The 25,357-nt window shown below is 60.5% G+C and overlaps 1 protein-coding gene across 1 annotated transcript in view; it reads left to right on the forward strand.

Moving 5' to 3' along the window:
* Nucleotides 1–24,057, forward strand: part of CABIN1 (calcineurin binding protein 1) — a 55,584-nt gene extending 31,527 nt beyond the window's left edge. The window contains exons 17-31 of the mRNA XM_031949180.1: nucleotides 1,975–2,235; nucleotides 3,230–3,383; nucleotides 8,858–9,063; nucleotides 9,213–9,378; nucleotides 9,706–10,253; nucleotides 10,531–10,707; nucleotides 12,862–13,145; nucleotides 14,478–14,690; nucleotides 15,798–15,913; nucleotides 16,995–17,638; nucleotides 19,284–19,372; nucleotides 20,240–20,496; nucleotides 22,237–22,401; nucleotides 23,181–23,383; nucleotides 23,663–24,057. Coding sequence (XP_031805040.1) covers nucleotides 1,975–2,235; nucleotides 3,230–3,383; nucleotides 8,858–9,063; nucleotides 9,213–9,378; nucleotides 9,706–10,253; nucleotides 10,531–10,707; nucleotides 12,862–13,145; nucleotides 14,478–14,690; nucleotides 15,798–15,913; nucleotides 16,995–17,638; nucleotides 19,284–19,372; nucleotides 20,240–20,496; nucleotides 22,237–22,401; nucleotides 23,181–23,383; nucleotides 23,663–23,806 — 3,627 coding nt within the window. The 3' untranslated portion in view covers nucleotides 23,807–24,057. The remainder of the gene's footprint in view (nucleotides 1–1,974; nucleotides 2,236–3,229; nucleotides 3,384–8,857; nucleotides 9,064–9,212; nucleotides 9,379–9,705; nucleotides 10,254–10,530; nucleotides 10,708–12,861; nucleotides 13,146–14,477; nucleotides 14,691–15,797; nucleotides 15,914–16,994; nucleotides 17,639–19,283; nucleotides 19,373–20,239; nucleotides 20,497–22,236; nucleotides 22,402–23,180; nucleotides 23,384–23,662) is intronic.
* The last annotated feature ends 1,300 nt before the right edge of the window (nucleotides 24,058–25,357 follow it).

Genomic DNA, 25,357 nt, shown 5'->3' on the forward strand with positions numbered 1-25,357 from the left:
AAATTCTATTCAGAGGCTTGGTTTTATATGGTTTTCAAGGGAACTGGCAGACCTAAAGGAAGCTTCCTGGCTTCTCTCTGCCATCTTAGTTCTACCCCCAGAACTCTCCCCTCCCATTCTAATGTTTAAGGAATTATTTTCTTCAGTGAATTTTTGTATCTCTTTGTTTTCATTTAGTCAATTCTTTTTATTATTTTCTTTCCTTCTGGAGATTTTTGTGCCTCTTTTACTATTTGGTCAATTCTAGTTTTTAAGTTCATTTTCTTTAGTGTTTTTGCAATCTTTTTCATATGCCTGTTTCTACATGTAGGCTGCGGTATCTACTACGGATCCTACCTGTACAAAGAAACATGAAACTTTGGAGTTATTCTCCTATTAACTGTCATAGCTACCTCATTATTTTTTTCCCTTTCCAACTGTTGCTTTTTCTTTTTTTCTTGTTTTCTCTTATTTCTTTCCCTTTTTTCTTTTCTCCTGTTTTTTACTTCCCTGGGAAGTCTTTTTGGGGCTTGTGTCCCAATTCCCCACAGGTTTTTGAGGGCTTTGCTTATAGATTTTTCACTTGGTTTGTCCTGATTTTGGCTTGCCTTTCTCCCCATTAACTATTTTTTGGGATTTTCAGCCTGTTTTGACTTAAATTTAGGAAAATTCGTTTTCTCCTGTGGAAATTTTTCAAGTTGGTTTTTTGGGGTTTTAGTGCTTAAGGGTTTCTCTCCTCCTTGTCATGTTCCTTCTCCAATGGAATACAGGGCCCCTTGTTTCCCCAAAATAATCTATTTTCTTTCCCTGGATTGGGTCTTACATTGGGCAGTGCACGGGGGCCTCGCCTGCTCAGAAAGGATCCTGACCCCCCCAAAAAATTGCTGAGTATATCTCCTTTCTGCTGCCCCTGGGTGCCCTCCCTGGAACGGCCCTTTCCAATCGGGTTTTTTTCTCCCAACTTTCTTTTTTTTCCTAAGCTCATAGCTTTGGCTGGTTAAATTTTTTGTTTTCTTTTTTCATGTCTTTGTGGGCTTTAAAAAATCTGGTAGCCCCCACCCTTTTTTTCTAATTTTTAATTCATTTTCTTTGAAAATTATATTCTATTGGTAAAATTGACTTTTGTGTTTTTTTTTGGAGTTTCTCCCCAGGAAAAGACTTTTGTTTTTTTTAAAATTTTAAAGTACATTGTTTCGGCGGTTTTGGTGTATGGCGCGGGAAATCAGACCCCTTATTTAAAAGGTGCTTTCCAATTTCCAGCACCTTTGGTGAAAGTGTCTGGCTAAACTCCCCCACCCTTTCTAATCCCAGAATTTTGTCATTTCGTCGTATTTTAGCTGGGTTTTTTATCCCTTTGATTTGTTCTTTAATTCTACCGCTTTAGGATTAAGCCTCTTTTCTTCAAATACATTTTTTTTTAATTAAACCATTTCTTATCCACTCATTTTTTTTTTTTTAAAGGTTTCCCAAAAAGTTTCTTTTATTTGTTTAAAAAGGAAATTTGTTTCTGCTTTTTTAAATAAGAAATTAGTTTTTTGGGCCCTTGTTTTTGAGTGCGAAAAGGGTGATTGGAACCCCTTCTTCCCTTCCTTTGGGGATCTCTCCCCAAACTTGTTTTCTGAAGTTCTTTAGGCCTTTATTTTTCGAGTTTTTATTAGTTTTCTACATTGAAAAGAGACCAGGTCGTAAAAGAATTAGCTTTTATTTTCCCCGCTTCACCTGGTTGCCCTCTGGAGTCCTCCCCTCGACTTGTTATCCCAAAAGAAGGGCCCTCTTTCCCTTGATCCCCCTTTATGTTCAGAGATAAATTCAAGGGGGGCAGCTGTTGCTGGGAGCAGGATGGGGGGGTCTGGCAGGCAGGGGCTTCTGCTGATAAATGAAGCTTGATTAAGAGGGACCCCTTGGGGGCTTCCTGTGGCTCAGGGGTGGGCAAGTGGGGGGGTGCCAGGCCGTGGGGGGAATACCAGCGGCTCACCTCCCCCCTCCCCATCCTAGATGGAGGAACGCCGAGACAGCATGCTGGAGACGGCCAAGCTGTGCTTCACGTCGGCCGCGCGCTGCGAGGGCGACGGGGACGAGGAGGAGTGGCTCCTGCACTACATGCTGGGCAAGGTGGCCGAGAAGCAGAAGCAGCCGCCGGCCGTCTACCTCCAGCACTACCAGCGGGCCGCCCACTACCTGCACGAGGAGGCCGCGCGCTACCCCAAGAAGATCCACTACCACAACCCCCCGGAGCTGGCCATGGAGGCGCTGGAGGTGAGGCGGGGCGCCCGCGGAGGGGCATGGCACACTCACACTTATACATGTGTGCCCGCGGAGGGGCATGGCACGGCTCACTCACACTCACACTTATACATGTGTGCCCGCGGAGGGGCATGGCACGGCTCACTCACACTCACACTTATACATGTGTGCCCGCGGAGGGGCATGGCACGGCTCACTCACACTCACACTTTTGCGGCCCGGGAGGGGCAGGCGCCTACACTTTACATGTGTGCCGCGGAGGGGCAGGGCCATCCCCACACTTATACATGTGTGCCCGCGGAGGGGCATGGCATGGCACCTCCCCCCCATGTGTGCCGCGGAGGGCTGGCCGCTCACCCCCTCACACTTATACACATGGCCTGGAGGGGCCGCCCCACATTCACCCAATCATTGTGCCTGTGGAGGGGGCCGGCTCCTCACCCACCTTATCATGTGTGCCCATGGGGGCAGGCCCTCCCTTGCCCGGGGTGGGACACAGTGCACTGTCCCACACTCCGCTTGCCCGGGCCCACACCGCTCCCCCACAACACCACATACAGCCATTGTGTGCACACACTCATGCTTCCTCCCACTCGCACCAGGTACCCATGGTCACACTAGCACAGACACACTCAGACAATACAGAACTCTGTCCGGGATTTCTCCGTCGCCCTCCCGGCCCACGTGCCCTCCCGGGGGCCGGCTCTCCCAGGGGCCGTGGCCCCACCCGCTCCCGAGGTCTGAGGCAGTCGTGCTGGTCACGGGCGTCGTCGCGGGGTCTGGCACACGGCAGGGGCCCGCTCCGTGCTCGGTCCCTTCTGTCCCCACAGTGGTTTGGGAGGGAGAGAAAAGCCGGGCAAGGACCTGGGTCCCGCGAGGCCTCTCCTGGCCGGCTCTCGGGGCCGTGTCCGCGGCAGCTCCCGGGTGTCGGTCACCGGGAGCCTCGGCGCGAGAAGGGGCCCTGCGGAGAGCCCGGGGCCCGACAGCCTGCCCTCGGTCCCTCCAGGTCTACTTTCGCCTGCACGCTTCCATCTTGAAGCTCGTGGGCAAACCCAACGCCGGCGTCGACGCCGAGAGCCTGGTCGCCTTCATGAAAGAGGCCGCCGACGGGCCCTTTGCCAGGGGCGAGGAGAAGAACACCCCCAAAGTGTCCGAGAAGTGAGTAGCGAGTCCCCCAGGCGGGCACGGGGTCCTCAGTGTCCCCAAGACCGGGGGCCTTGCACCCCCTCATCCTGCACCGGCCCCAGAGAAAGGCTCACAGAGGAGCTGGGGCTTCTAGGGAGGGCGGTTGGGCCCCGGGAGGCCCCGGCTCCGGCTTGCCTGCCCTCCCCGTGTGGCCTGGACTGCCACCCAGGGCCATCGCCATCGGCCAGTCAGCAAGCAGGAGTGCGAGGGCCCGGCGCGGTGCCGCCCCGTGAGGAGGAGGGATCGAGGAGGGCCTGGCGGGAGGCCCCATCATGATCTTGCTGGGGCGTCTCTTCATCCGGGCATGATGGCATGAGCCTCTGGGCTGGGGGTCAGCCAGCACTCGGGCAAAGTCCCGCCGGCCAGAAACGGGGAGACTTGGGGCCCCCGGGCCCAGGGGGAGGCTGGGGGGGAGCCGGGGCCCCTATGGGGGCACCAATGGGGGGGGCCTGGACGGGGGGAGAACCGAGCAAGAGGAGCAGAGGGCCCCAACTCAGGAGGTGGGGGAGGGGAGAGATGGAGATGATGGGGGTCACTTGGGTAATTCCCCAGAGTATTCCCAGGGGTTCCTCGGATGGGTTTGGGGTGTGTTGGTTTGGTCCCGGGCTGGTTTAGGGGTTTTGGGGGTAGGGTGGGGGTGGGGGTCTGGGGTTCGGATTCCCGCCTAGGGGGTGTGTTAAGGGAATGGGGGTATGTGGGCCCCGGGTCGGTTTTTAAGTACATTTTTCCCCGGGCCCATTAATAAGGCGGGCCAGAATGCGATGGTTGGGCTTTCGGGGGGGGCCCCCCTTAAGTTCCTGCTTCCGCCTCCCCAGTTTCCAATGTTAGGGGTACCGTTTTCCTTTGTTGGGGGGGATGGGGATTTGGGAAAGGAAGGGTTGGGGGGGTTTGGTTGGGGGGAAATAGTGGGGTTTTTGTCAGAAGGAGAGGGAGTGTGTTCCATTTTAAAGGGGTTTGCCCAATCCCAAAAACTGTGGAAAGGGGGTCCTGGGCCCAGGGGGCCCTGAGAAAAGGGGTTGTGGGCCTTTTGGGGGGTTCCCCACCCTTTTGAACCTGCTTAGGGAATTCCCTTTCCCAAAAGGGTACATTTTAAAATTTAAAACCCCCCTTAAATAAACCCCCCTCCCCCCCCCTTTAATCTTTTTATAAAGGGGACCAGGGGACGGGGGACATTTTGGAAAGGGTCTTTAAATTTTTCCCTCCCCCTCCTCCTTCCCCTCCTTCCCCACAATAAAGGGTGGGGTGGGGGGGTTTTAAAAAAGTTTTTTTTAAAAGGGATTTGGAAATAAAGGGGGGGGGGGGCCCCCGTTCCCCAAAAAATTTTGGGAAAGGGGGGAAAAGGAGCCCAAATAAAAACCCAAACCCAAATTTTACCAGATGTGGGTTTCCCCTTTAGGGAAATAAATTTAGTGCTTTCTGCAAAAACCCCAAAGTACCCTGGGGGGGGATAAAAAGGGGGGAGGGAATATTCCAATTTTGTCCCCTCCATTGCCTTTTTACCTGAAAGGGACCCTTTTCCCCCAACAACAAGATTGAATGTTTTTTCATTAGAGGGAGGGTCCTTTTTTATTCCATTTGAGGATTTTTTTTCTACCCCTTTTTGGGTCCCATTTTTTAAATTTTTCCCCGGGATTTTTTTTTTTTTACCAATAGTTTTCCCGGGGGATTTTGGGGCGGGAGGGGGTTTTTTTTAATGGCGGGTTTGGGGAGGGATTCATTTAAAATTCCCCAAGTTTTAATTGGTTAAGGAAATACCCAATGTTTTTTCCAAAAAAAGTAATCTTTTGTTTTTGTCCTGGGAGTAATTGGGAGGGGGGGGCCCCCTTTTTTTTAATTAAACTTTTATTTTCAAATTTTTTGGTGGGTTTTGGTGGGATTGGGCCGATCCTTCTGGAAACATCTAAACCTCCCAAAAACCCATAAGTTGCCCTTTTTCATTTACTCCCTTATACCCCAAGGAGATAAAAGAAAAAGGATGTCCCAAATGTCTTATGCCCTTTTTATGGCCAAAATTGCTAGTATCCCCATCATTAAATTTTAAATTTTATATAATTTAAATTTTCCCTGGAAAAAGACCAGCAGGAATTTCAAAACCGAGAAATTAACAAATCTGAAAAAGAGGACCAGGGAATCATTATACTTAACAAAAAATAAGTATTTCTGCAACCCCTCCCACAAACCCACCCACCCACTTTTCAGGAAAGCCTCCACCCCAAGAACCCTACACCCAACAACATTTCCACTTTTTTTTCTTTTTTTTCTCCTTTTTTCCTTTTATTTTCTTTTTTTTTGTGAGTTATTTGTGGAAAAAATTTCCCCGTGTTGATTTAACACATTGAAATATATTGATACTTCCACTAAGGGTGGGGAGGTTGGGAGACCATGTTGAAAATCCCCTCATATCTTTTAAATAAAATCTTTAATATAAAAAAAATACAATTTTCCACACCACCTAAAATATCCCAACCCCCCGGGCCCCCTCCCTCCCTCAACCACCTATCCAGAAGGGTTCCACGGGAGCATTCCTCCATCCCATTTACATTTATTTCTCACAAAAATCAAAAAAAAAAGAAAAAAGAAAGCAGCAAAAGGCAAAAAGGAAAAAACCCTGCCCCCAATTCCCCGGCTCTCGGGCCCCCTCTCCTTCTCCCGGGACCCAATCACCTTGTCTTCAGAATTTATTTTAACCAAAATTTTTGGGGGCACCTGGGCCGATGGATCCTGGGGCCCCCCCCAAAGGGGACCCATTCGCAGTACCCCACGGCCGGGGGGCCTGGCCCTCCCCCTCTCCAGGGGCAAAAACCCCCTCTGGGGCTCCAGACCTCCTCCCCACCCCCCTGGGCCCCCAGGCCGGGCGGGTTGGGACCTTGAGGCATTTCAAAGGCAACCCAAAAAAGGATAAAATACGGGCCCAAAATATTGGAAAATTTTTCCATCCCCATCCCCAAATCCCCCTTTGTGGGCCTTTTTTCTAAAATTGGATTGAAAAGGCCCCTCTCTCCTCCTTTGCCCCAAGGGGCAGGGGGTCTAGGGCCATTGCCTACTACCCCCGGGTTCCTCCCCACAAACCCAGGGGCTGGGGCGTTCACAAATCCCTGCCCACCCGCAAAGGGTCTCTTCTAAAGGAAGGAACAAAACGTTTTTCAATTGGAACCTTTGATGGGAGAGGCTTGATAAACCCTGGGGGAGGGGGGAGTGAAAAGCGGTCTCGCTGCCCTTGGGAAACTCCTGCCCTACTTTTTTCCCCTGGGAACCGTCCTCCCGGCGGATGGGCAAGGCTGCAGGGCTTCCACCTGGGCCTCAGTTTGCTGACCTCCAAAATGGGAGAGGAAGGTCCCCAGCTGGGACAATCACATCCGACTGCCTTGCTGGTCCGCGAGGGATCGGGCACCCTCCCCAAGGTCCCCCCCTTCAGGAGTCCCCTCTGGGGTTCTTAAACCTCCCCGGGGTTCCCTAAACAGCTAACAAGCAAGCAGGGGGCAGGAGGATGACCCTGGGGAGGGGTATCCCAACTGAACTGAGAGGGCACCACCCTTCCCCCAACCTCCTCGGCCTTCCTCAACAAGCGGGGTTTGGCCTTTAAAGCAAATGGGAAAGCAACCCCCACCCCAGGGAGGGGGCGGAACCCCTCCCAGGTACCAACCACTGAACCCCACCCCCTCCCCCCCAGAAAGGCACTTCCTTGGCAGAGGGGGCCGTTCCCCCTCGTGGAGGCCATGGGGCGCCACGGGGAGAGGGGCACAGGTCCTTGTGAGGGCACCAGGGGGCCGCCTGAGGAGGGCCAGGTCCTTGGGGGAAAGGGGCGCCCCCGGAACCGCCTGAGCGCCCGTTTTCCTCTGTAAAATGGGATCAGAGCAACAGAAGGTGCCGGGGCACTTTCTGTTGGTGTGGGGGTCGTTCAGACGTTCTGGTCGCGCGGTTTTGGGTGGGAGAGCGGTCGGAAGCCCCTTTGCGCCGGCCCCCAGCGTCCCGGTCAGCCCGAGCACGTTCTCGGGTTTCTGGACTAGTGAGGCCTCCGAGGTCGGTCGTTTCTCTCCTTCCTCCTGCCCGGTTTGTCCCTCGTTTCTGCCCTTTGGCCTGGGCTCAAAAGCGGCCCTTCCTACTAAGGGCCGGGAGCCTGCCTCTTCCTTCCTTTTTCTTAAGGAACGATTTTCTTGGGATTTGGCATCTTTTGCTTTAGAAAAAATTTTGGCTGACTAGGAAGTGTCCGGTGGGGGACTGAAAAGGGGTTCATTGTGACCCCGCCGGGGAAGGCCGGCTCTGTCTCCCCGAGGTTTTCCCAAGGTCTCCGTGCAGGCCCGGCCCTGTTTTGTTCGGTTCTGTGGTGGTACCCCCCCGCCCCTGCTCCAAGGTGGTTCCGTTTGTGGCCTCCTTTCCTCCAAAGCCTTGTTTCTTTGCTGCCTCCAGGGTTTTTAAAGAAGCCCAAGCCAGGCGGGTCATTTTCTTTGTGATTTTGAAGGTCGCCGCCTAGGGCCTCAGGGTCGGGCCCTCTGCCAGGACCCCCGCCCCCCAGGGGGGGGGCCAGCTTCTGCTAGGAGGCCCCAGGATGGGACTCCCCCCCGGCCGCCCCCTCTCCATGGGACGCGGCCCCTCTGGGCCTCGGGGGCAAAGGGCCCCGTGAAGCCCCATTCGCCCAATCTGTTTGCCCGGCAGGTGGGCCCGGATCCTCCACCCTCCTCCCCACCCTGGGGGATTGGTACTGTTCTCAGCTGGGGAAGCTGAGGGGGCAAAACAGGCCCAAAGCGCCCCTGCGGGGCCCCCGGAGGGGTCCTAAACCCCTGCCCTGGGCCCACAATTCCTCGGGCCTTCTGGTAGTCTGACAGCTGGGGATCGGGTTCCCCCACACAAGCGGCCCTCCCCCTCAGGTCGGTCCCGCTGGAGACCCAGCTACCCTGTCCCTGCAACATGGGATTTGGGAGGCTGGGGGGGGGGTGCTGCAGACGGAGCCCAAGTAGAGTGGAGACCCCCCCAGAAAGCCCCCAAAGTGAGATCTGGATGTCAGCTCCCCTGCCCACCTCTCCCCATCAAAGGGGCACCCCAAATCCTGACTATGGGGTGGGGCAAAGGGCAAGGAAGGGCTTAAATGCAGAGGCCGGGAAGAAAGGGCTGGGGTGGGGGGGTGGGCCCTTGGGCCTCGGCTGGCCTCCATCATCCTGGGGCGGCCCGGCATGCCCTGGGTAACCTTCCTTGGGCACTGCTGGGGGGCCACCCCTGAACTCTCCCCGGGACGGCCCCCACGCCCGGCACTGTGAGACCCTGAGCTGCCTGGAGGAGGGGGCCTGGGCCCGGGCTCACCAGTGACGGCCTCAGCATGCCGGGCAGTAACTAGGCTGCCAGGGAGGGAGGGAGGGAGGGCGCGGGCACTGCCGGGGCACCAGCTGCCAGACCCATGGCCGTCCTGGCCACCGAGGCCGTGCTTCCCCGTCGGCTTCCTGGCCCCGTTCTGTAGGCCTGGGTCTCAGCAGTGCCCCAAAACTTCCCTTTGATGGATCCCCGCCGTGGCGGGTGGCCTGGGGCGGGGGAGATTGGGGACTGAAGGAGGCCCCCCCGCTCCTGGGAGGGGCCCCCAAGCTGAGCGGTGCCGACAGGAAACCGGAGTTCTCAGATGTGCCTGGGTTCCGGGGGGAGAGAGGGCAGAAAGAGACGGGGGATCCGGTGGGTTGGCCGGGGCCCCCCCCCTCCCTGCTGGGTCGCCTCCCCCCCTCCCTTCCTCCCGGCTCCCCGCTGGCTGGTGGGGCGGCCCATGGGCGGGTGCCCGGCTCCCCTTCCTGTTGGCCCTGCCCCTTTGGGGGGCCAAAGAAAAGGCCGAAGCCAAAAAGGGGAAGCCGGGCTCGCTGGTGGCTCAGGCTCCAGACTCAGGGTGCGGGCCTGGCCAGGGTGGGGAGGAGGGTGAGCCCCCGGGCCGGCCCTGGAGGGCCCCCCCCTTCTCCTCTGGGGCCGGGCCCTGGGAGAAGGCCGCCTCCTGGGATGGTGAGTTCTTCCTGTGGTGTTGGGGCCGCCCCCCAGAAGGGCCTCCGCTCTCCCTAGGGCTGCCGCTCCCTGGCCCAGGGCCCGGGGTTCGGGGTGGCGAGGGGCTGGCCGGGGATCTTGGGCGGAGCCGGAGGGGGGAGAGGAAGCTCGGGGGGGAGGGGAGCCCCACCGGGCGGGTTTAGGTCGAGCACTGGCCGTCCGCCCCCGGCCCCAACTCTGGGCCCCAGGCCCCTTCCTGGCCGGACCCTGGGGACTGGGTGCTGTTTGGGGGGAGCTGCTGGGGGGGCTGCTCAGGGGGGACCGGGGGGCCCTTGGGACCGCCCGCAGGCCCCTTCTTCACAGGCCAATACTTGGCTGAATTCCGGTGCTGCTCAGGGCAGACAGAAGGGGGAGCTCTGGGCCCAAGCAGCCAAGCTGGGTCTTCCGCTGGAGGGGTGTCTGTGGCCGGGGTCTGTGCCCGCCTTCCCTCTGGAGAGTCGGGGGCTCCTCGGGCCGGGGCCGTGGCGCCTGGCACAGAGCAGGGGGCTCTGCCCACAGGCTCCCCTCCCCTCCCTTCCGGGGAGCGCCCGGCAAGCCCCCACCCCTGCTTCTGGGCGGGAGGGCTTGTCCACCAGAGGGGCCGGGGCCAGGAGGAGGTGCAGGACGGAGCCGGGCGTCCGGGCCCCAATCCCAAGGCCCCTTCCCGTGCCCTGAGGTGGGGTGGGGCCTTCGCCCAAGGCAATTCCCCAGCTTCCCACCTGCGACTTGTCAGGTTTCTGGACTACTCGGGCACCCCTGTGCTGTCCAGGGAGGAACCAGGAGGGGTGGGGGGCGGGGGCACGTGGCTGATTGGCAGCTGCGCTGGGTGGGGGCGGGGCCCTGCATCTGAGCTCCGGGTGAGAACTGGGGAGGAACCAGGCCGGCTGAGGGGGGGGCCGGGCCTCCCAACCCCCGTGAGTCCCCCCCCCTTAGCCCGGGCCCTCAGGGGCAGGGCCCCTTTCAAACCTCCCTTGCCACATGGGAACCCCCAAAATGTGCCCCAGACCAATTGGGGTCTGGCCTCCCTTTCCCTTCCCCCCAGCCCTTGAGGTCAGAGGTCAGAAGAGCGAGGTCCCCCCACTGCTTTCTGCAGGAAGGCACCGCCTCCAAGAAGCCCTCCCTGATTCCCCCCAGCCAGAGGACTTGAAGAGGAACAGCCTCAATGCTGGGGCCCAAGGAGGAAAGGGGCCTTCTGGGGTGGGAGAGGGCCGGGAGACCCCCAAACCCGGGGCGGCCGCCACACAGCTCGCTCTGCCGCTTGTTCTGGACCTTCGAGTCTTGTTCCATCAGCCCCCCCAGCCCAGATCTTTGGTGGGGGAGGGTCCTGAGGGAGCCTGCGGGTGATGGGTCAGAGGTCACGGAGCTGGCCCATGAGCAGACTGGATCCAGACACAAGTGCCCCCATCTAAGAATATGCCGGAGTGCTTGGGGATCTGGGGGGAGCCCCGGCAAATGGGGGCTGCGGCAAAAGGTGCTGCTCCCCCGAGTCTTGGAGGGAGACAGAGGCGCCTGTCATGGGGCTGAGGGGGATAGCGGGATGAGGGAGGGGGCCTTCAAGGACTGGGAAAAGCGAGGCCCAGGGGAGGTCCCTGGGTTTGGGGTTTGGGTGACGGGGGATCTGGGGCCGTCAAGGGGCTGATGGGAGGCTGGCGGATCCCCTCGGGACCGGGGCGCCCTCGGGAGAAGAAGGGGGTAAGGCCCGCTGGCAGGGCCCTCGCTCCCCGTCCCCACGGCCCTGGTGTTGGGGACGGCCGGCCCCGGCCCAGGAGGGGGAAGTCTCAAATTGAAAGGTGATGATGGGAGGCCTGGGGTCACCCAGAACGGTCCCAGGGGGGGGGCCGAGAGGTGGGGAGGGGGGGAAGGGGGTCCCTGTAGGGGGGAAGGATGTGGGTTTGGGGGGGGGGCTTTTGCATGACCGGAGGTTCCCCAGAGGGCCCCAGGGAGGGGGGTAGGTTTCATCCCGGTTTCCCGTTTTCCCCTGGTCCATTGTCGACAGATTTGTTTTCCTCCTACCTGTTTCCGTCCTGGGGTACCCGGGGGCGGTTCCCCTTTCCCCCCTGATCCCTTCCCCCTTTTTCCCGCCTTCTTCTCCTCCGGGGTTTTTGGGAGGTTTTGGGTCTTTATTTCCGGTTTTTCAGGGCCCTGTTTGATCCGAACACTCTTTTGGTTTTGGACCTCCCAGGAGACCGCCTGCCCGCCATCCAGGAGGAGGAAACTTAGAAGGTGCAGAGGTCACTTTTTCCCCCCGTTACCAAATGGCCTTGTCCCTGTCGGGGGAATGGGTTTTCGCCCCTTCTAACATTGCATTTGCCCTTTGGGCATTTTGTTTTGGTTGACGGGTTCCCACTTGGAACTTTGAGCGGGAAGATGGGGGAAGGGATTATTTCAGTTGTAATGGGTGGAATGGATTTCGGGTTCCCAGTGGGGGAAAGTTTGGAAGGGGCCCCGATAGGGGGAAGGAACTTTGTTTATTTGGGAACCCTGGAAATTGGGCAAGAGTCTGGGGCTTCCCGGGGCTAGAGTGCCTGGGTATGATTGGGAGAGAGAAAGAAAGGGGGTTTTGTTTCTGTATGGGGGGATCTGTGCCCACCCACCTGGGCCGGGAAGTTTGGGAGGTTGTGCCCCCGCCCCTTTTAGGGGTTTCCGCGGGGAATTGGGATCCCGGTGGGGAGATGGGCCCGAACGCCCTTAGAAGCTCCATGCCTGTGGGGGGGGTGAAGGACTATGGGACCTTGTGGGTTTCCTCGATGTGGGGGACCAGGGAAGTAAAGGGGGTCCCCCATTCGGGGTGGGGGTTTGCCTTTTCTGCCTTTGGGGCCATCTGGGGCCCCGGGCTCCCAGGAGGAGCGGGTTTGGGGGGCTGGGAGGCCATGGGGAGGGGAGTCGGGGCAGGGGGCGGGGAGGATGAGGGTGGGCGCTGTGCCCAAACCGGGTGGCCCTGCATCCTTGTTCTATGTAAGCCCGGGTGGGAGGGAAGGGAGAGAGGGAGGGGAGGGTCCCGGTGTGGAGTGTGGTGGGGCGCCTCCCCCGTGGGGGCTGGAAAGCCCCCAAGGCGGTCAGTTTACCATGAGGAAGTAGGGAAGGGACCGCCAGGGGGGAAAGGGGCCGCTACCTGAAGGTGTGGAGGAGACATGGGAGTGGGGAGGGTGAGGGGGGGCGCCCGTGTCCCGGCCTGGAGGTCCCAGGGGGGATAGAGATGAGTGGGGAGTGATTGTTTAAGGTTTTTTTCCCCAAGTTTTGCATTTGTTTTAAAGAATTTTGGTTTGGCCCCAAATTGGTTGGGATTGGGGTGGTTTGCCAAGCCCAGGGGTGGCTACCCTGCCCCCCAAGGTGGGGATGTTTGGGTAGGGCTAAAGGCCCGGATGAAAAGGTTCCCGGGCGCCAGGGGAACGGGTCCTTCCCAAGCGGTTTCCGGGGGGGAAGGGGCCCCAATTTGGGTGGGCTGGGGGGCCCTGGCGCTTGAAGGGGGCCCTGGAGGGTCCCGGCCCTGGACCTGGAGAGAAAGGTTTGGGTGCCCAGGCCCACAGGGGCCCGGGGGAAGGACCCGGGGGGCCGGCGGAGCTGTCCCTGGGAGGGGCGGACCTCCCGAAGCCCCCGCCACCCGGCCCCAAGGGCCCCTGGGGGGGAGGCGGCAGAAGGCGGAAGAAGGGGCTGGGCCCGAGTGGAAGGCCTCCTCCTGGCCTTCCCGAGTCTGGGGCCGGGTTGCCTGACCGGGGAGGAGAGAGATTGTCTGAGCCACAGCTTCGCAGGTAGGGGGGGGACTGCCTTTGGAACTGGGGCCCAAGGAAGGCCGGGGGCTCGTGTACTGGCCAGCCCCTTTAAAAGCCCGGCTGGAGTGGGTTGGGGGGCCTGGGGTCTCCACCCGCCTTATTCCGGGCGGGGGAGGAGGGCAGAGGCCGAGGGGTCCCGGAGGCCGGCCTCACAATCCTTCCCTTCTGAGGGGAGAGGGCGCCCTGGGAACGGCAGTAATTCTTCCAGTGCCCTGGGGGAGCCCGCGCAGGTAAAAGGCGGGGCGGCCCCAGCGGGCGGCGAGCTGGGCCGTGGCCCCAGGGAGAGCTCCTCTCCTCGGGGCTTTTGGTGGGGGCTGGAGCTTTTGTGGGCTTTTCTTCGCAAGCTCTGGAGGGGCCCCTTTTGGGCCCGTGTTCGTGGGAGACTGAGGCAAGGCGCGGTGGGCAGCCACGAAAGAAAGGGCTCAAGGCAGGGGTTTGCTCGGGCCCTTCACTCGGGCCCGGCCGGGAAAGCCCTGGCTTCCTGCCTTCAAGGGCCGCCGAAGGCGGGGCCTCCTTGCTCCCAAGCGTTGGGTCCTGGGGCTGGGGGCCCTGGGATTTTGCCAGACGTGGAGGCTGTTCTGAGGCCGTGGGCCTCAAAGGGGCCGGCCTCCCAGAGAGCCTCCCTGGGCCAGACTAAGGACTGTCGGTCTGGATACCTGCCTGGGTAGCGATGGGACCCCAGGGCACCGGAGGCTGCTCTTCTCCACCCCCCCGGCTGGGGTCTCCCCGCTCTCCTTGGCTGGGACGGCTCTGCTGTCGAGCTCCTTGGCATGTGTGCCCTACGGGGCACCCCCAGTCGGCAGAGACGGGCCTTGTAGCCTGTGCCCACTTACTTTTGCAGCTCCATCGACGCTTTGTGTATCCGTCCAGTGTCTAGAGCATGAGGTTCAAGGTCAGCCTCGGCCCTGGGCCTCAGTTTCCTCATCTGTAAAAGGAGAGGATTGGACTCAACCTGCAGCTGCTTTCTCATGGTCTCCCCCTCCAGTCCCCCTAACTCGGTGATTTTCCCCGGCGCTTTTGCCGTCACGATCCCCTCCCTGTCTCATCTCCGCCTCTGCCTGCGCGTGACTTGCACTGCCTCTGCGTGGGCTGAAGGGCCCTCCCCCTTCCCCTCTGCCTCCTACATGACGCTCTCGCTCACCTTGTGTTGAGCTGCTTTGTGTTCATTTGGGTTCGACTGTCTTTGGCCTCTCTGGGTCTCCATCCCGTGGGAGTCTTGTGTCTGTAGACAGAGTGATCTGTCCAAGGGGGGTGGGAGGCCTGGGCCAGCCAGACAGCGGGGTGTGCGTGCGTTGGGCCTTTGTCCTCCAGAGCCCAGAACTTGATCCGCCCAAGCTCTCGGGGTGGCTGTGGTGGCATCTGTGCCCATTTTTCAGTAGAGGAACTGAGGCTCATAGAGATGAAATGGCTCGTCCATGGTTGTGCCCCTAGCAAGCAAGTGCAGGGGATGGAATTGAGACTTCAGGTCTGGTGGGCCAAGGGCCAAATGAGGCAGCGTGTACCCCAAGTACCCCAAGCTGCAGGGTATGTCAGACTGCAGTGGCGAGTGTTTGTGGGGTGGGGGAGGAGCCAGTCAGCGTCACAAATCATAGAATCCCAAGGTTTCTGTTCGAGGGGCAGGAGCTCGGCACCATCCGGTCTAACCTAGTCAGGTCAGAAAGGGGCGAATGAGGAGACGGATCATCCCGAGAACGGGAGACAACCTGTCTGCAAGCACGTCCTGGGGAAGAGTCTGGTGGATTGTCCCGGCTGCCAGAAGCACTGAATGCCTAGAAGGTGGTTTGTAGCCAGGCTACAGTGGACTAAAAATGCCAGGTTTGATCCTGGAGGTCCTAGAGAGGACTAGGAGTTGAGGGTGATGTGGTCAGTCCTTTTTTAGGAAATCTCTTTGGTAGCTGAATGGAGGATAGTTTGGAGGGGAAATTACTGAGGCAGGAAGATCCCTCATCCCCTCCTCACCCCAGCAGTTACCACGGTAGTTTAGGTGTGAGGTGAGGGCTTGCAACAGGGATGGGGGCAGGGTTGGAGGAGAAAGGGAACCCATGATCAAGAGAAGTGCATAGAGGGGAAACGGGCCAGAGATGGTGCAGAAGTGAAATGGACTTCATACCATATTGAGTATAGGCATGAGAAGAGAGGACCCCAGAATGACTCCCAAGTTGGGAGTCTGAGGGACTAAAAGGAAAGGGTTGCCCCTCACCAGTGATAGGGTGATAGGAGGGGGCAGTTTATGGGCCGGGGGAAAGTGTTGCCCTTTGCAGCAGTTGCTTGTCCTGAGGGAAAAATACTTCCCCTGATGTCTAGTATCAATATGGCTTAGACTCCAGGTTACCTTTAAAAAGTATGGTTGGGAAGAAAAAAGCTGGCTCAAAAAGCATATTGTGGCTCTCATGACAGTCCTTTCCATGGCTGGGGGCAGGAAAGTCATGAGAGAAAGAGCCCTAGGCTCCCCTCTCATTGGGAGGCTCCTCACTCCTCCAGCTGTATCCTGCCCATCCCCTCCTCGGTGTCCCCTGGGAGCTGTGGCTCTGCTGGGGTTTCCATGAAGGCAGGAATGGGGGACAGCAAGGCCTGGTGCTGCTCTCCCTCCTCTCAAAGACCAGCCATTTTGTTTGCTGTTGCTCTTCCCAGTTGCCATGACACCCCCTCTCTCCTGGAGGTGGACTTGTGGGCCTCATTAAAGCCGCAGTTTGCTCCCTCTGCCCGCTGCTGGGAGCAGTCGGGACTCGTACAGAAGGAAAAGACGGGTTTTAGCCTTCCTTCCTTCCTGCCTGCCTGTCAGCCGTCCCTTTTCTTGTCTTTCTCATCCTTTCCTTGAATCCCTTTTCTTTCCAGCCCTTCCTCCCTCCCTCCCTCCCTCCCCTCTTTTCCTTCCTTCCTTCCTGCTCTCCTTCCCTCAGACCTCCTTATCTCCTTCCCTTCTCTCTTTCCTTCCTTCCTTTCTTCCTCCTTTCCTTCCTTCCTTTCTTCCTTCTTTCCTCCCTCCTTCCTTCCTATTTTCCTTCCTCCCTCCCTTTTCCCCTCCTTTCCTTCCTCCCTTCCCTCCTTCCTTTCCTTCCTCCCTCCCTCCTCCCTCTCTCCCTTCCTTCCCTCCTTCCTTTCTTCCTTCTTTCCTCCCTCCCTCCCTCCCCTCCTTCCCTTTCTTCTTTCCCTCCTCCCTCCCTCCCTTCCTCTCTCCCTCTTTCTCTTCCTCTCTTCTTCCCTCTGTCCCTTCCTTCCCCTTCCCCTTCTCTCCTCCTTCCCTCTTTCTTTTCCCCTCCTTTTTGCCTCTGGCATCCCTGTGTCCGACCCCAGGTGGAGTCCCGTCCGCACCGTGCGTGTCAGGAAGACAAATCTGTAGGTGAATAGGTAGCAACTCTAGAGGAATTTGCTTACCTAGCAGTATTCAAAGGTAGAAAAAGGCTGCAGGAGGCAGTGCCTGGGAAGGAAGCAGAAACAGCTGAGAGCAGATATGAACAGGAAAGCAGGAGAAAGTAAGGAAATAAACCTACTCTAGTGTGGATTTTGGCGCCCCCGCTTCGCCCCACAAGTCAGGAACTCGTAGTCCAACCCCAGGCCAGGCTGCGCGCCCCCTTCCCCTACCTCCCGCCCCCACATCTCCGGCAGCTGTGCCGTGGGGGGAGGAGGGAGCCGGGAAGCCGCCGCCGCCGCCGCCGCCATCTCTTGTAACAAAGCGTGAAGCCGGGGCCTCTGCAGTGCCCCTCCCCCCGGCCCTGGGCGCTGCGCTCGGCGGGCGGCTCCTGGTTTCCTTGGCTCCCCACCTCATCGGTTCACACTAGTCTTCCTGGGCTTCTCGGCGTTTTCTCGCTTCTCGCTGCCCCTCCCCAGCCCGTCCCCTCCCGCTCCGGGCTCGGCTGCTCCGGAACGTTTCACGGGGGGAATCGCCCGCTGGAGTCTCCTCCTCTGCCGTCCCGGCGCTCACGTTCGCCGCTTACCTCAGAGCCGTTGTAGGGGCGCCTGTCCCCGCCCGCGGGCTCGGCGGGAGTCGGGGACTGCGCCCGGACTCCCGGGCCCTCGGCCCACGATCTCGCTTTCCGCATTCCCGTTCTGGGGGCGGGCGGCAGAGGGGCTGCTTCCTTCCCGCCCTCCCCGTGTGCAGAGGCTTCCCCTCACGAGATCGCCTCCCTGCCGTCGGCCCCGCTCTTTTGGTGGGAAGCTTTGGGAAGAGCCGGGAGCGGCGGCCCCGCGAGTCTGCTGTGGGCAGCGGGAGAGCGAGCGCGTTAAGGGGCCCGGCCCTGGGGGCTCATCCCTCCTCCCGGACCTCCTGCGGCCCCGGCCCCTCTTGCCTGCCGGTGGCCAGGCCGGCTCTGACTTTGTCCTCGCCTAGCCCTTGGGGGGAGGGTCCTTGGGGCCGAATAGATGCGAACCCTCATCCCGTCCTCGGTGGCCGCCGGGCCTCCCGGCCCTCAGCCCCCGACTCTGGGGAATTGGGGAGAAAGCTCAGGCAGAGATCCGCTGTCCGAGGCTGGAAGGTGTGGCCATGGAGCAAGGGGAGACGGCGGGGGATAGGCGCTGGCCTCAAGCTCCCCAGGCAGATGGGAAGGGGTCCCAGCTCCCAAGATAGGGCGGGTGCAGGAAGACACTTGGGGGACACCGGTAGGAGGTCCTGGGGGCCGAGCTTCCAGGGAAACCTGGGAGCTTTGGGGACCCTGCCAGGATCCAAGGCAGCAAGGAGCCGCCTGGATGTGAGGGGGAGGTCGGGCCGAGGGATGGGGATCTGAAGGAGACCGGCGTCACCCGCCCACCCCCCTCTCAGGCCAGAAGCCGGGGCAGGGGCTCCAGGTCCACGGGCTGTGCTTGTATGAGAAGCCCTCCCTCGGTGCCTGGATGTTCTTACTTTGCACCAACTTCTCAGCACTTTGCTCCTCTGGCTCTCCAGTCCTTAACAAAAGAGTGAAGGAGGAGGACGATTCCTCCCTTTGTGAAAGGGAGGGAGCAGGGAAAGAGGCAGCAGGGAGCTCTCCCCGCCCCGTGGCCTGTGCAGTTCCCGTCTGCTCCGATTCGGCCTGTGCCGGGCATGTGGTTCTGCCAGAGCAGAGTACAGGGGAAGCGTGGAGTCCACGCTTGCTGGCAGAGAAGCGCCTTCCACCATCGTGTCAGGAGGCCCCGAGTCCTAACCTGGCTCCAGATCTTCCCGCTGTGTGATCCGGGCAGCTTTCCTTACTCTCACTGGCCTCGGTCTCCATATCTGTCGAATGGGAAAACCACACCCTCGAGCTAGAGTGACTGTCCTCCCGGCCTCTTCTCTGACTTTCCAAAAAAAGCTTCTGACATGAAGTCCCCCGTCTCACAATCGAAAGCAATGAGCGGGCATTCGCTACTTAGTGTGTGCCATGACCTGACCCCCGGGGGTTACAGAAGCAAAGACCTTCCTGCGGGGTGCACGGAGCCACGTCAGGGTGAGAGAGTCACCAGGACAGCGAGTCTTGGCTTGGGGGCCCGGCTGACACACCTTTTCCTGGCAGTGAAGAGTTGATTAAATTGTGGTTCCAGAGCTGGGACTGGGGGCTTAAGCTGGCTGTACTCCAGATGGGGTGAAGAAAGACACTGAGGTAGTCACTCCTCGCTTCGGGAGTTCCAGGCACAAAGGGGGGGGGAGTCCTGCGTGGAGGCTGATGCCATGGCTAGGCGTGAATGTGGTTTGGGGGTTTCAGTGTTTCTTCAGAACTGCCCCCTCCAAAAGTCACCAGGGATCCCCGAGTAGCCAAATCCCATGGGCTTCTGTCCATCCTCATTGAATTCTTTGTGGCCTTTGCCACTGTGGGTCCCTCTCCTCCAAGGGCCTCTCCTGGTTCTTCTCCGATTTCTGCCTTCTCTGCTGGGTTTTCTCCCAAGTCGTGTCTCTTAACCTTGGGCATCCCCAAAGGTTCTGTCCTGGGCCTCCCCTTTCTCATAGTAATCTCATGAATTCCCTCGCTTTAAATGATCACCTCTGCCCAGACCTCTACATGCTGGTTTCTCAAGCTCCAGTCTCCTCTCCAGCTTCTACTGAATGTTTCGACCAGGATGTCCCAGAGACATCTCGAAGTTCATCACGTCTAAAATGGGACTCGTGAACTTGTCCCCAAAACTGCCCCTTCTTCCAAACTTCCCTGACACCCTCCTCCCATCCCTCAGGCTCTCAACCTAGGAGTCATCTGGATCCTCGCTGTCCCTCATCCAATCTGTGGCCAACACCTGCCCATCTCCCCTCTGCACCATCTCTGGCCCGTTTCCCCTCTGCACCATCTTTGTTTCTTGGAATCCCTGAATTGTCTTGAGACTCGGTTCAGATTCTTCTTTTAGAGCCTCTCTGGGCCCCCTGGTTTCTTCCTCCAACCCGATTTTGATGTCCGCCCTATGGGTTTCCTATTTGTCTCTAGATTGAAATGTTGTTTTCCTAGAGGACAGTTCTTGGAGGGTCCGGTTTCTTTGTCTTTTCCTCTGCCCCAGGACCCGGCCCCTCATTGGCTTCTAGGGGGTGAGACAGATTTGACACACTCCCATAGAGGGCCTGACCAGGATTACCTGGCATAGTGGCAGTCACTCAGACCAGGACTCGGGTCCTGAGGATACTCTTGTTGCTGAATCCTCCTGCCTCCAGTCAGGAGCCGAGCCAGGAACGGCCTGCAGCCATGGGGACGTCTGCTTTCCTAAAGCCAGCTCCCAGGATGCTCTCTGGCTGGCAGGCAGGCGCTGTCTGCTCAGGACCTTGATCCTCCTCCGGGCTGGCGGAGGACAACTCACCTGGAGGGTGGAGGAATGGACTGGATAAGTCTATGAAGGGTCTCGAATACCCAAAGTGATATGGACCCTTCTGAGGCACACAAGCGGGAAAATGACTTCGCCCTCTCTAAGGTGGATGGGCTTCCCTTTATGAGTTGGGGAGCCAGACCTGGAGCCCCATCTAGGAGGAAGAGGGGGGAGCCAGAGGCAGCTTGGGGGTGCAGGGGAGAGAGCCCAGGGACTGGAGGCAGGAAGACACCAGGTGCTGGTTACTTCCCCACCATCTGCCTCAGTTTTCTCAGCAATAAAGTAGGAGCAACAGGAGCGCCCATATCCCAAGTTCAACTAATGAGGTAACGTTTGTAAAGTACTTGCTCTCTATTTTCTCTCTCTCTTCACCCTCTTTCTGTGCCCCCACAGGCCACAGGGGACACCCCCACCACACCTAAGCCCCCTAAGGACAGCAGAGAGAGCTTCTTCTGGGCCAACGCAACGGCCTCCCCGGCCCTCCAGCCCGCACCCTCAAACCCTGACCCGGCGCTCGCTGACGCCTCGCCCAGAACCAAGCCGGCTTCTGCCTCCAGGGATCCCGAGGCCCTTCCGAGCATGGCTTGTCCGGCTCCAGGTAAGGCAGCCCTGTGGGCCCGCCCGCCCGCCTCCCAGCGGCTGCATTTTGGCAGCTGATTCCCAGCCAGAGAAAAAAGTGACCCACTGCTTGCCAGGTAGCCTGCCCTAGGCCCTGGCAGAGTAGGACGCCCCCTGCTGCTGGGCCCTGCCTGGCCAACCTCTCGAGGGAGCCCCCGGGCCATGCCGACATTCCCAGAATGCTCAGAGATTCACGGGCTGGACCCCGGGCCTGGGGACGCAGGGACAGAGAATGAGGCAAGGAGCTTCCCATGGGGCCCGGGAGCACAGAAAATCTGGGCAGCACGGGCAGAATAGATGCAGGCGCGCGCCAGGTAACCCTGCCCGTGGCTCACGCAGGACCAGGAAAGGGTCCGTGCGTCCGGACGGGGCCAGCCAGGGCAAAGACAGAGGTTCTCCAGGGAGGCCGTTGAGGAGGGGGTGACGCTGAATGGAGCGGGGAGAGACCGAGGCAAGCAGAGCTCCTGGTGGGGGGAATGGGTGGAGTAGGGGGGATGCCCGGGAGGCAGCTTTGGGTTATCCAGGGTGCAGCCGAGGTTACAGAACCGGGAGCCCGGCAACAGCAGCCCCTGTGAAGACTGTGCCGAGTGTGAGGTGCTCAGGAGGGGGCCGGCGAGACCCCCGTGGGAGCTGCTGAGAGCAGAGGGCCCGGGAGGAAGTTCTGGGAGAACGGGGGACACCCCCAGTCCAACTGAGATGACTGAGAACCAGTAGCACAGGCCGGGGGGCAGGGGGGCCGTCCGTAAACCTCAGTGGCAAATGCAGGAAGGACACCAGAGAAAACGGCCTCTGATTGGTTCAGAAGCCTCAGACTCGGGGCTCCCGGCGAGCTCCAAGCTCTGTTTGGATGCCCCAGGCCAGGAGGAAAAAGCTTTTGAGGTCGCCGCTTCCACGCTGGGACAGCTCTCCAAGCCCGGCGGCTTACCCCAAGTCTTCCACCGGTCCCAGGCTCTTCCTGCCCCTCCCCCAAGGCTGAGCAGAGAGTCCCCTCCCAGATCCGTGGTGCTTGTGGTCCAACTGAGCCCTCTCTCTCCATAAGTGCCCATCCTGCCGTGGGGGAGCTGGCTGAGGGGTCCCGAGCTCCAGCCGTGTGCCCGGGGCTGGCCCGGCCTCTGCTTCTCCCTGGGTTTGCCTCTATCCCTTCAGTTGCACTTGGGGGCTCAGTTGCCAGGCCCGGAGGGGAGGGGGGGGAGTTGGGCCGTCCCGTTCAGCCCCGGCGCCTCTGTCTAAGCAAGACGCGAAGCGGTTCAGCCACGGGGCCGGAGATACGAGGGCTCTTGGCCGGGCCTTGCCCCCCTGAACCGCCCCATCCCCTGGGCTCCAGGGCCTCACCCCCGGGGTGCGGGCTGACTCGCTCTCCTCAGGGAGCCCCTTCCTTGGATGAACGACCCTCCGCGGGGGCCGGGCCTGGCTGCAGGTGCCGGGCCGGGGGTCTCCTCGCTGGGGGCGCCCCCGTGGACACTCGTGGGCACTCAGTGGCAGGGGGCAGGGTCCCCCGCCTGGGCTCTCCTCCAGCCCCGTCGGTCCGCCCGAGGCCGCCGAGCTTCCCGACGCCGCCCGCTCCTTTGGCCCCGGTGGGGCTGACAGGCTCCCTGGCGGCCCTTTCCCTCGCTCCCCCGGGGGAGGGTCCTCGGGGGGCCGGCCCCCTCAGAAAATACGCGCTGTGCTCTTTGCCCACGGGAAGGGAGCCGTGACGTCTTGGACTCTTGTCTGGTGGTAGGGGAGGAGCCGGTGGCCGGCGGTCGGAAAGGCGCCTCGGGACCTCCTCAGCAGGACGCCCACCTCGGGCCGCAAGTGGACCCGGCCGTGGCTCCCATGCCGGACCCCGAGCTTGGGCACGTCGAGTCCGTGAGCGGCGCCATGGCGGGACGCGCCTGTGCTCAGGGTAAGGGATCCCTCTCCGCTGGCATTGGGGGCGGGAGGCCCGAGGCCCCATCTTGGGTACCTCCCAGCTCCCGGTCATCGTGCCTGCTGTGTGCCAGGTGCGGGCACGGGGAGGAGGATATGAGGCGTCTGCCCTCGAGTTCACCGTCTGGGGCCCAGACTGCGCCGAGAGCTGCGTGCCAAGTGGCCACACATGGGGCAAACAGGGCTGGGCAGAGGGAAGGCCTCCCGGAGGAGGTGGGAGAGGCTGGGGCAGGAGAGAGGGCTGGGAGACAACCCTGAGGGCTCAGGGGGAGCAGGGTGGCCTGGGGGATGGAGGGCGGGGGGGGGGGAGTCCTGGGTGGGCCTAGTGACCTCCGAGGGAGAGGCGGCAGAGGGAAAAGGGGGGCAGGGAGGACTGCAGCTTCCAGGGTGCAGAGAGGGGGCCGGGAGGGGGCAGAGGGTTCCACGAGCGACCCCGGGGCGGCCGGGGCCACGTCCTGCACGTGTGCACGCTCTCAAACGCTGAGCCGGGCACGGGCGCGCCACCTGGGCGCTCACACAGCCTTCTGCCCGGCCCGGCCCGGCTCCTTGCGTCTCCTCTCTCTGCACCTTTGCCTGGGCAGCCCTCGGACCCCCTGCTGGGCCCAGCCTGCTTTCCTTCAGGGCTACAGCCTTTCCCCTGGGCTGTGGAGCTGGGGGGGGTCTCGGGGGCCTAAAGGCACTTGGGTTGCAGAAGGGGGCTCCTTTGCCCTCCAGGCAGGGCTGCCCCTTCACCTTCAGGCTCTGCTTTTTCCTCAGCCTCCGGCTCAAAGCCTTCGGGAAGCCTGGCCCCCCGGCCAGAGCCCCCCCGGGTTAAAGCCCGCCTCCTGCCCACCATGCCCAAGCTCGTCATCCCCACCTCCATCTCCAAGTTCCCCCCCGAGATCACCGTCACTCCCCCGACCCCCACCCTCCTCTCCCCCAAGGGCAGCATCTCTGAGGAGACCAAGCAGAAGCTAAAGGTAAATGCGGGGGAGGGCCAAGGGCAGGGCACCGGGGCTGCTGGCACAAGGGAGGGCATGGGGGTCATCTGCCCGAGGGGACACCAGGGCTGCTGGCATGAGGGTGGGCATGGGGGTCATCTGCCTGAGGGGGCACTGGGGCTACTGACCTGAGGCACGACGTGGAGGCAGCTTCCCCAAGGGTGGGCATGGGGGCTGCCGGCCCCATCAGCTGCCGGCCCTGCAGGAGGGCGCCAGGCTCCCGCCGTGCCGGCCTCACTGTTGTCTCCCCTCTGCCAGTCGGCGATCCTGAGCGCCCAGTCCGCGGCCACCGTGAAGAAGGAGAGCCTCTGCCAGCCCGCCCTGGAGATCCTGGAGATGTCCAGCCAGGAGTCGTCCCTGGAGAGCGAGAGCGACGAGGAGGACGACTACATGGACATCTGAGGGGGGCGGGTGCTGCACCCGGGGGGGCGGTTTCCATAGCGCCCGGGCCGAGGGGTCGGTGGGCCGTTCCCGGGGGAAGGGCCGATTCCCCGGGGCATCTTTTTGTACCAAGCGTTAGTTTTGTAAGGTGGCCGGGGTGGAAGCGCCGGGACCAACCCGGGCCTGGGGACCGCGGGGGCCCGGGTGGCATCCTGGCAGCGCCGGCCCAGAGCTGGGCGGGTTTGCTTTTCTAATAAAGTGGGAACATGCGACCGCGTGTGGCTGCTTGCGGCTGGGTGGGCCGTGGACACGGGCCGGCCCCCGGAGCTCCCTGGCTGCCCCTCCCCCTCCCCGGGACTCGCGTTAGCCTCTCCCAGAAGGAGAGTGGGAAGGGACCGCGCCTCCGCCACCGGGGAGCTCCCGCCCTCTTTAGACGTCCCGGAGGTGAGTGTTCCCGAGGGGGAGCCAATATCTGCCTCTGGGACTCCTGCCACCGCCCTTGTCCCCCAGACCCGTCCGGGCATCCTCGCTCCTCTGGGCGCTTGGGCCGTGGTCCCCTCCAGCTTCTCGGGGTCCGCTGAGCCCCCAGGCAGAGGAGCAAACCCAACAACGAGAGCCCCGTGATGTGGCCGTCCACACTTGGGCCTGTGATTGATGCACAGTGTTCCCTTCTCTAAGCGTGGATTAGATGCCTGCTGTGTCCCGTGGAATCTCAGTGCACCTTCCCTACAGCCTGAGAGGCAGGTGCTGTGATCCCCATTTTACAGATGAGGAAAGTCACGGTCACAGGGATTTGAACTCGGCTCTTCGGGACTCTGCGCTCAGTGCTCTGCGTCCTGTGCCTCCCCCTCGTGACCCCCCAAGGAATGAGCCCTTCCTGACTCGGGGCCCGGCGTGCTGCCCCAACTAGATAGGTCGATAGAGCATTTATTATGTGCCTTCTGTGTGCACAAATGCAAGGAAAGAGGAAGTCCGGCCTCTCGTCAGCTCAGTCAGAAGAAACACCAGAACATGGATCTGGACAACAGCTGGAGACGCGCTGGAGAAGTTGGGGGCTGGGCCAGGTCTGCAGGGAGCCCGGCAGGTGGGGACACCCTCGGGGGAAGCTCAGCTTGGAGGAAGCTCAGGTAGAAACGCCGACAAGAAAGGCGGAGGCAGGAGCGTCCGCCCTCTCTGTGGGGCCGCTGGGCTCTGGAGGAGTTCACACCTGTAGCTCGCTTCCTCCCATGGGGACAGAAACCGTCCTCCCCGGCTGGGACGACCCAGACGTTCCTGCGTCGGCCATAAACCCCTCCTGCCCAGAGCAGGACCCTCTGCACCCTGCCTTCCTCCTGCGGTCACTGGGGAGACCTCCCGCTTCGTCCGGTTCTCATCCGGCTCAGATGGAGTCGCCCCCTTTCTCCTTCCTTAATGCCCCCGACTCGATGGCACTGGGGGAAGCACTAGGAGTCTGCAGTTTTCTCTGGACCTGTCTCTCCGTCTTCTCTCCAGCGATTCCTCCTTCCCCCTTCTCTCCTACTGCTCTGTTGAATCCAGTGTGTTCCTGTGCCCGGCATGTGCGAGGGCAGGTAG

The sequence above is a fragment of the Sarcophilus harrisii genome, chromosome 1, assembly GCF_902635505.1.
Source record: "Sarcophilus harrisii chromosome 1, mSarHar1.11, whole genome shotgun sequence".
In the NCBI taxonomy this organism is placed as follows: domain Eukaryota; kingdom Metazoa; phylum Chordata; class Mammalia; order Dasyuromorphia; family Dasyuridae; genus Sarcophilus; species Sarcophilus harrisii.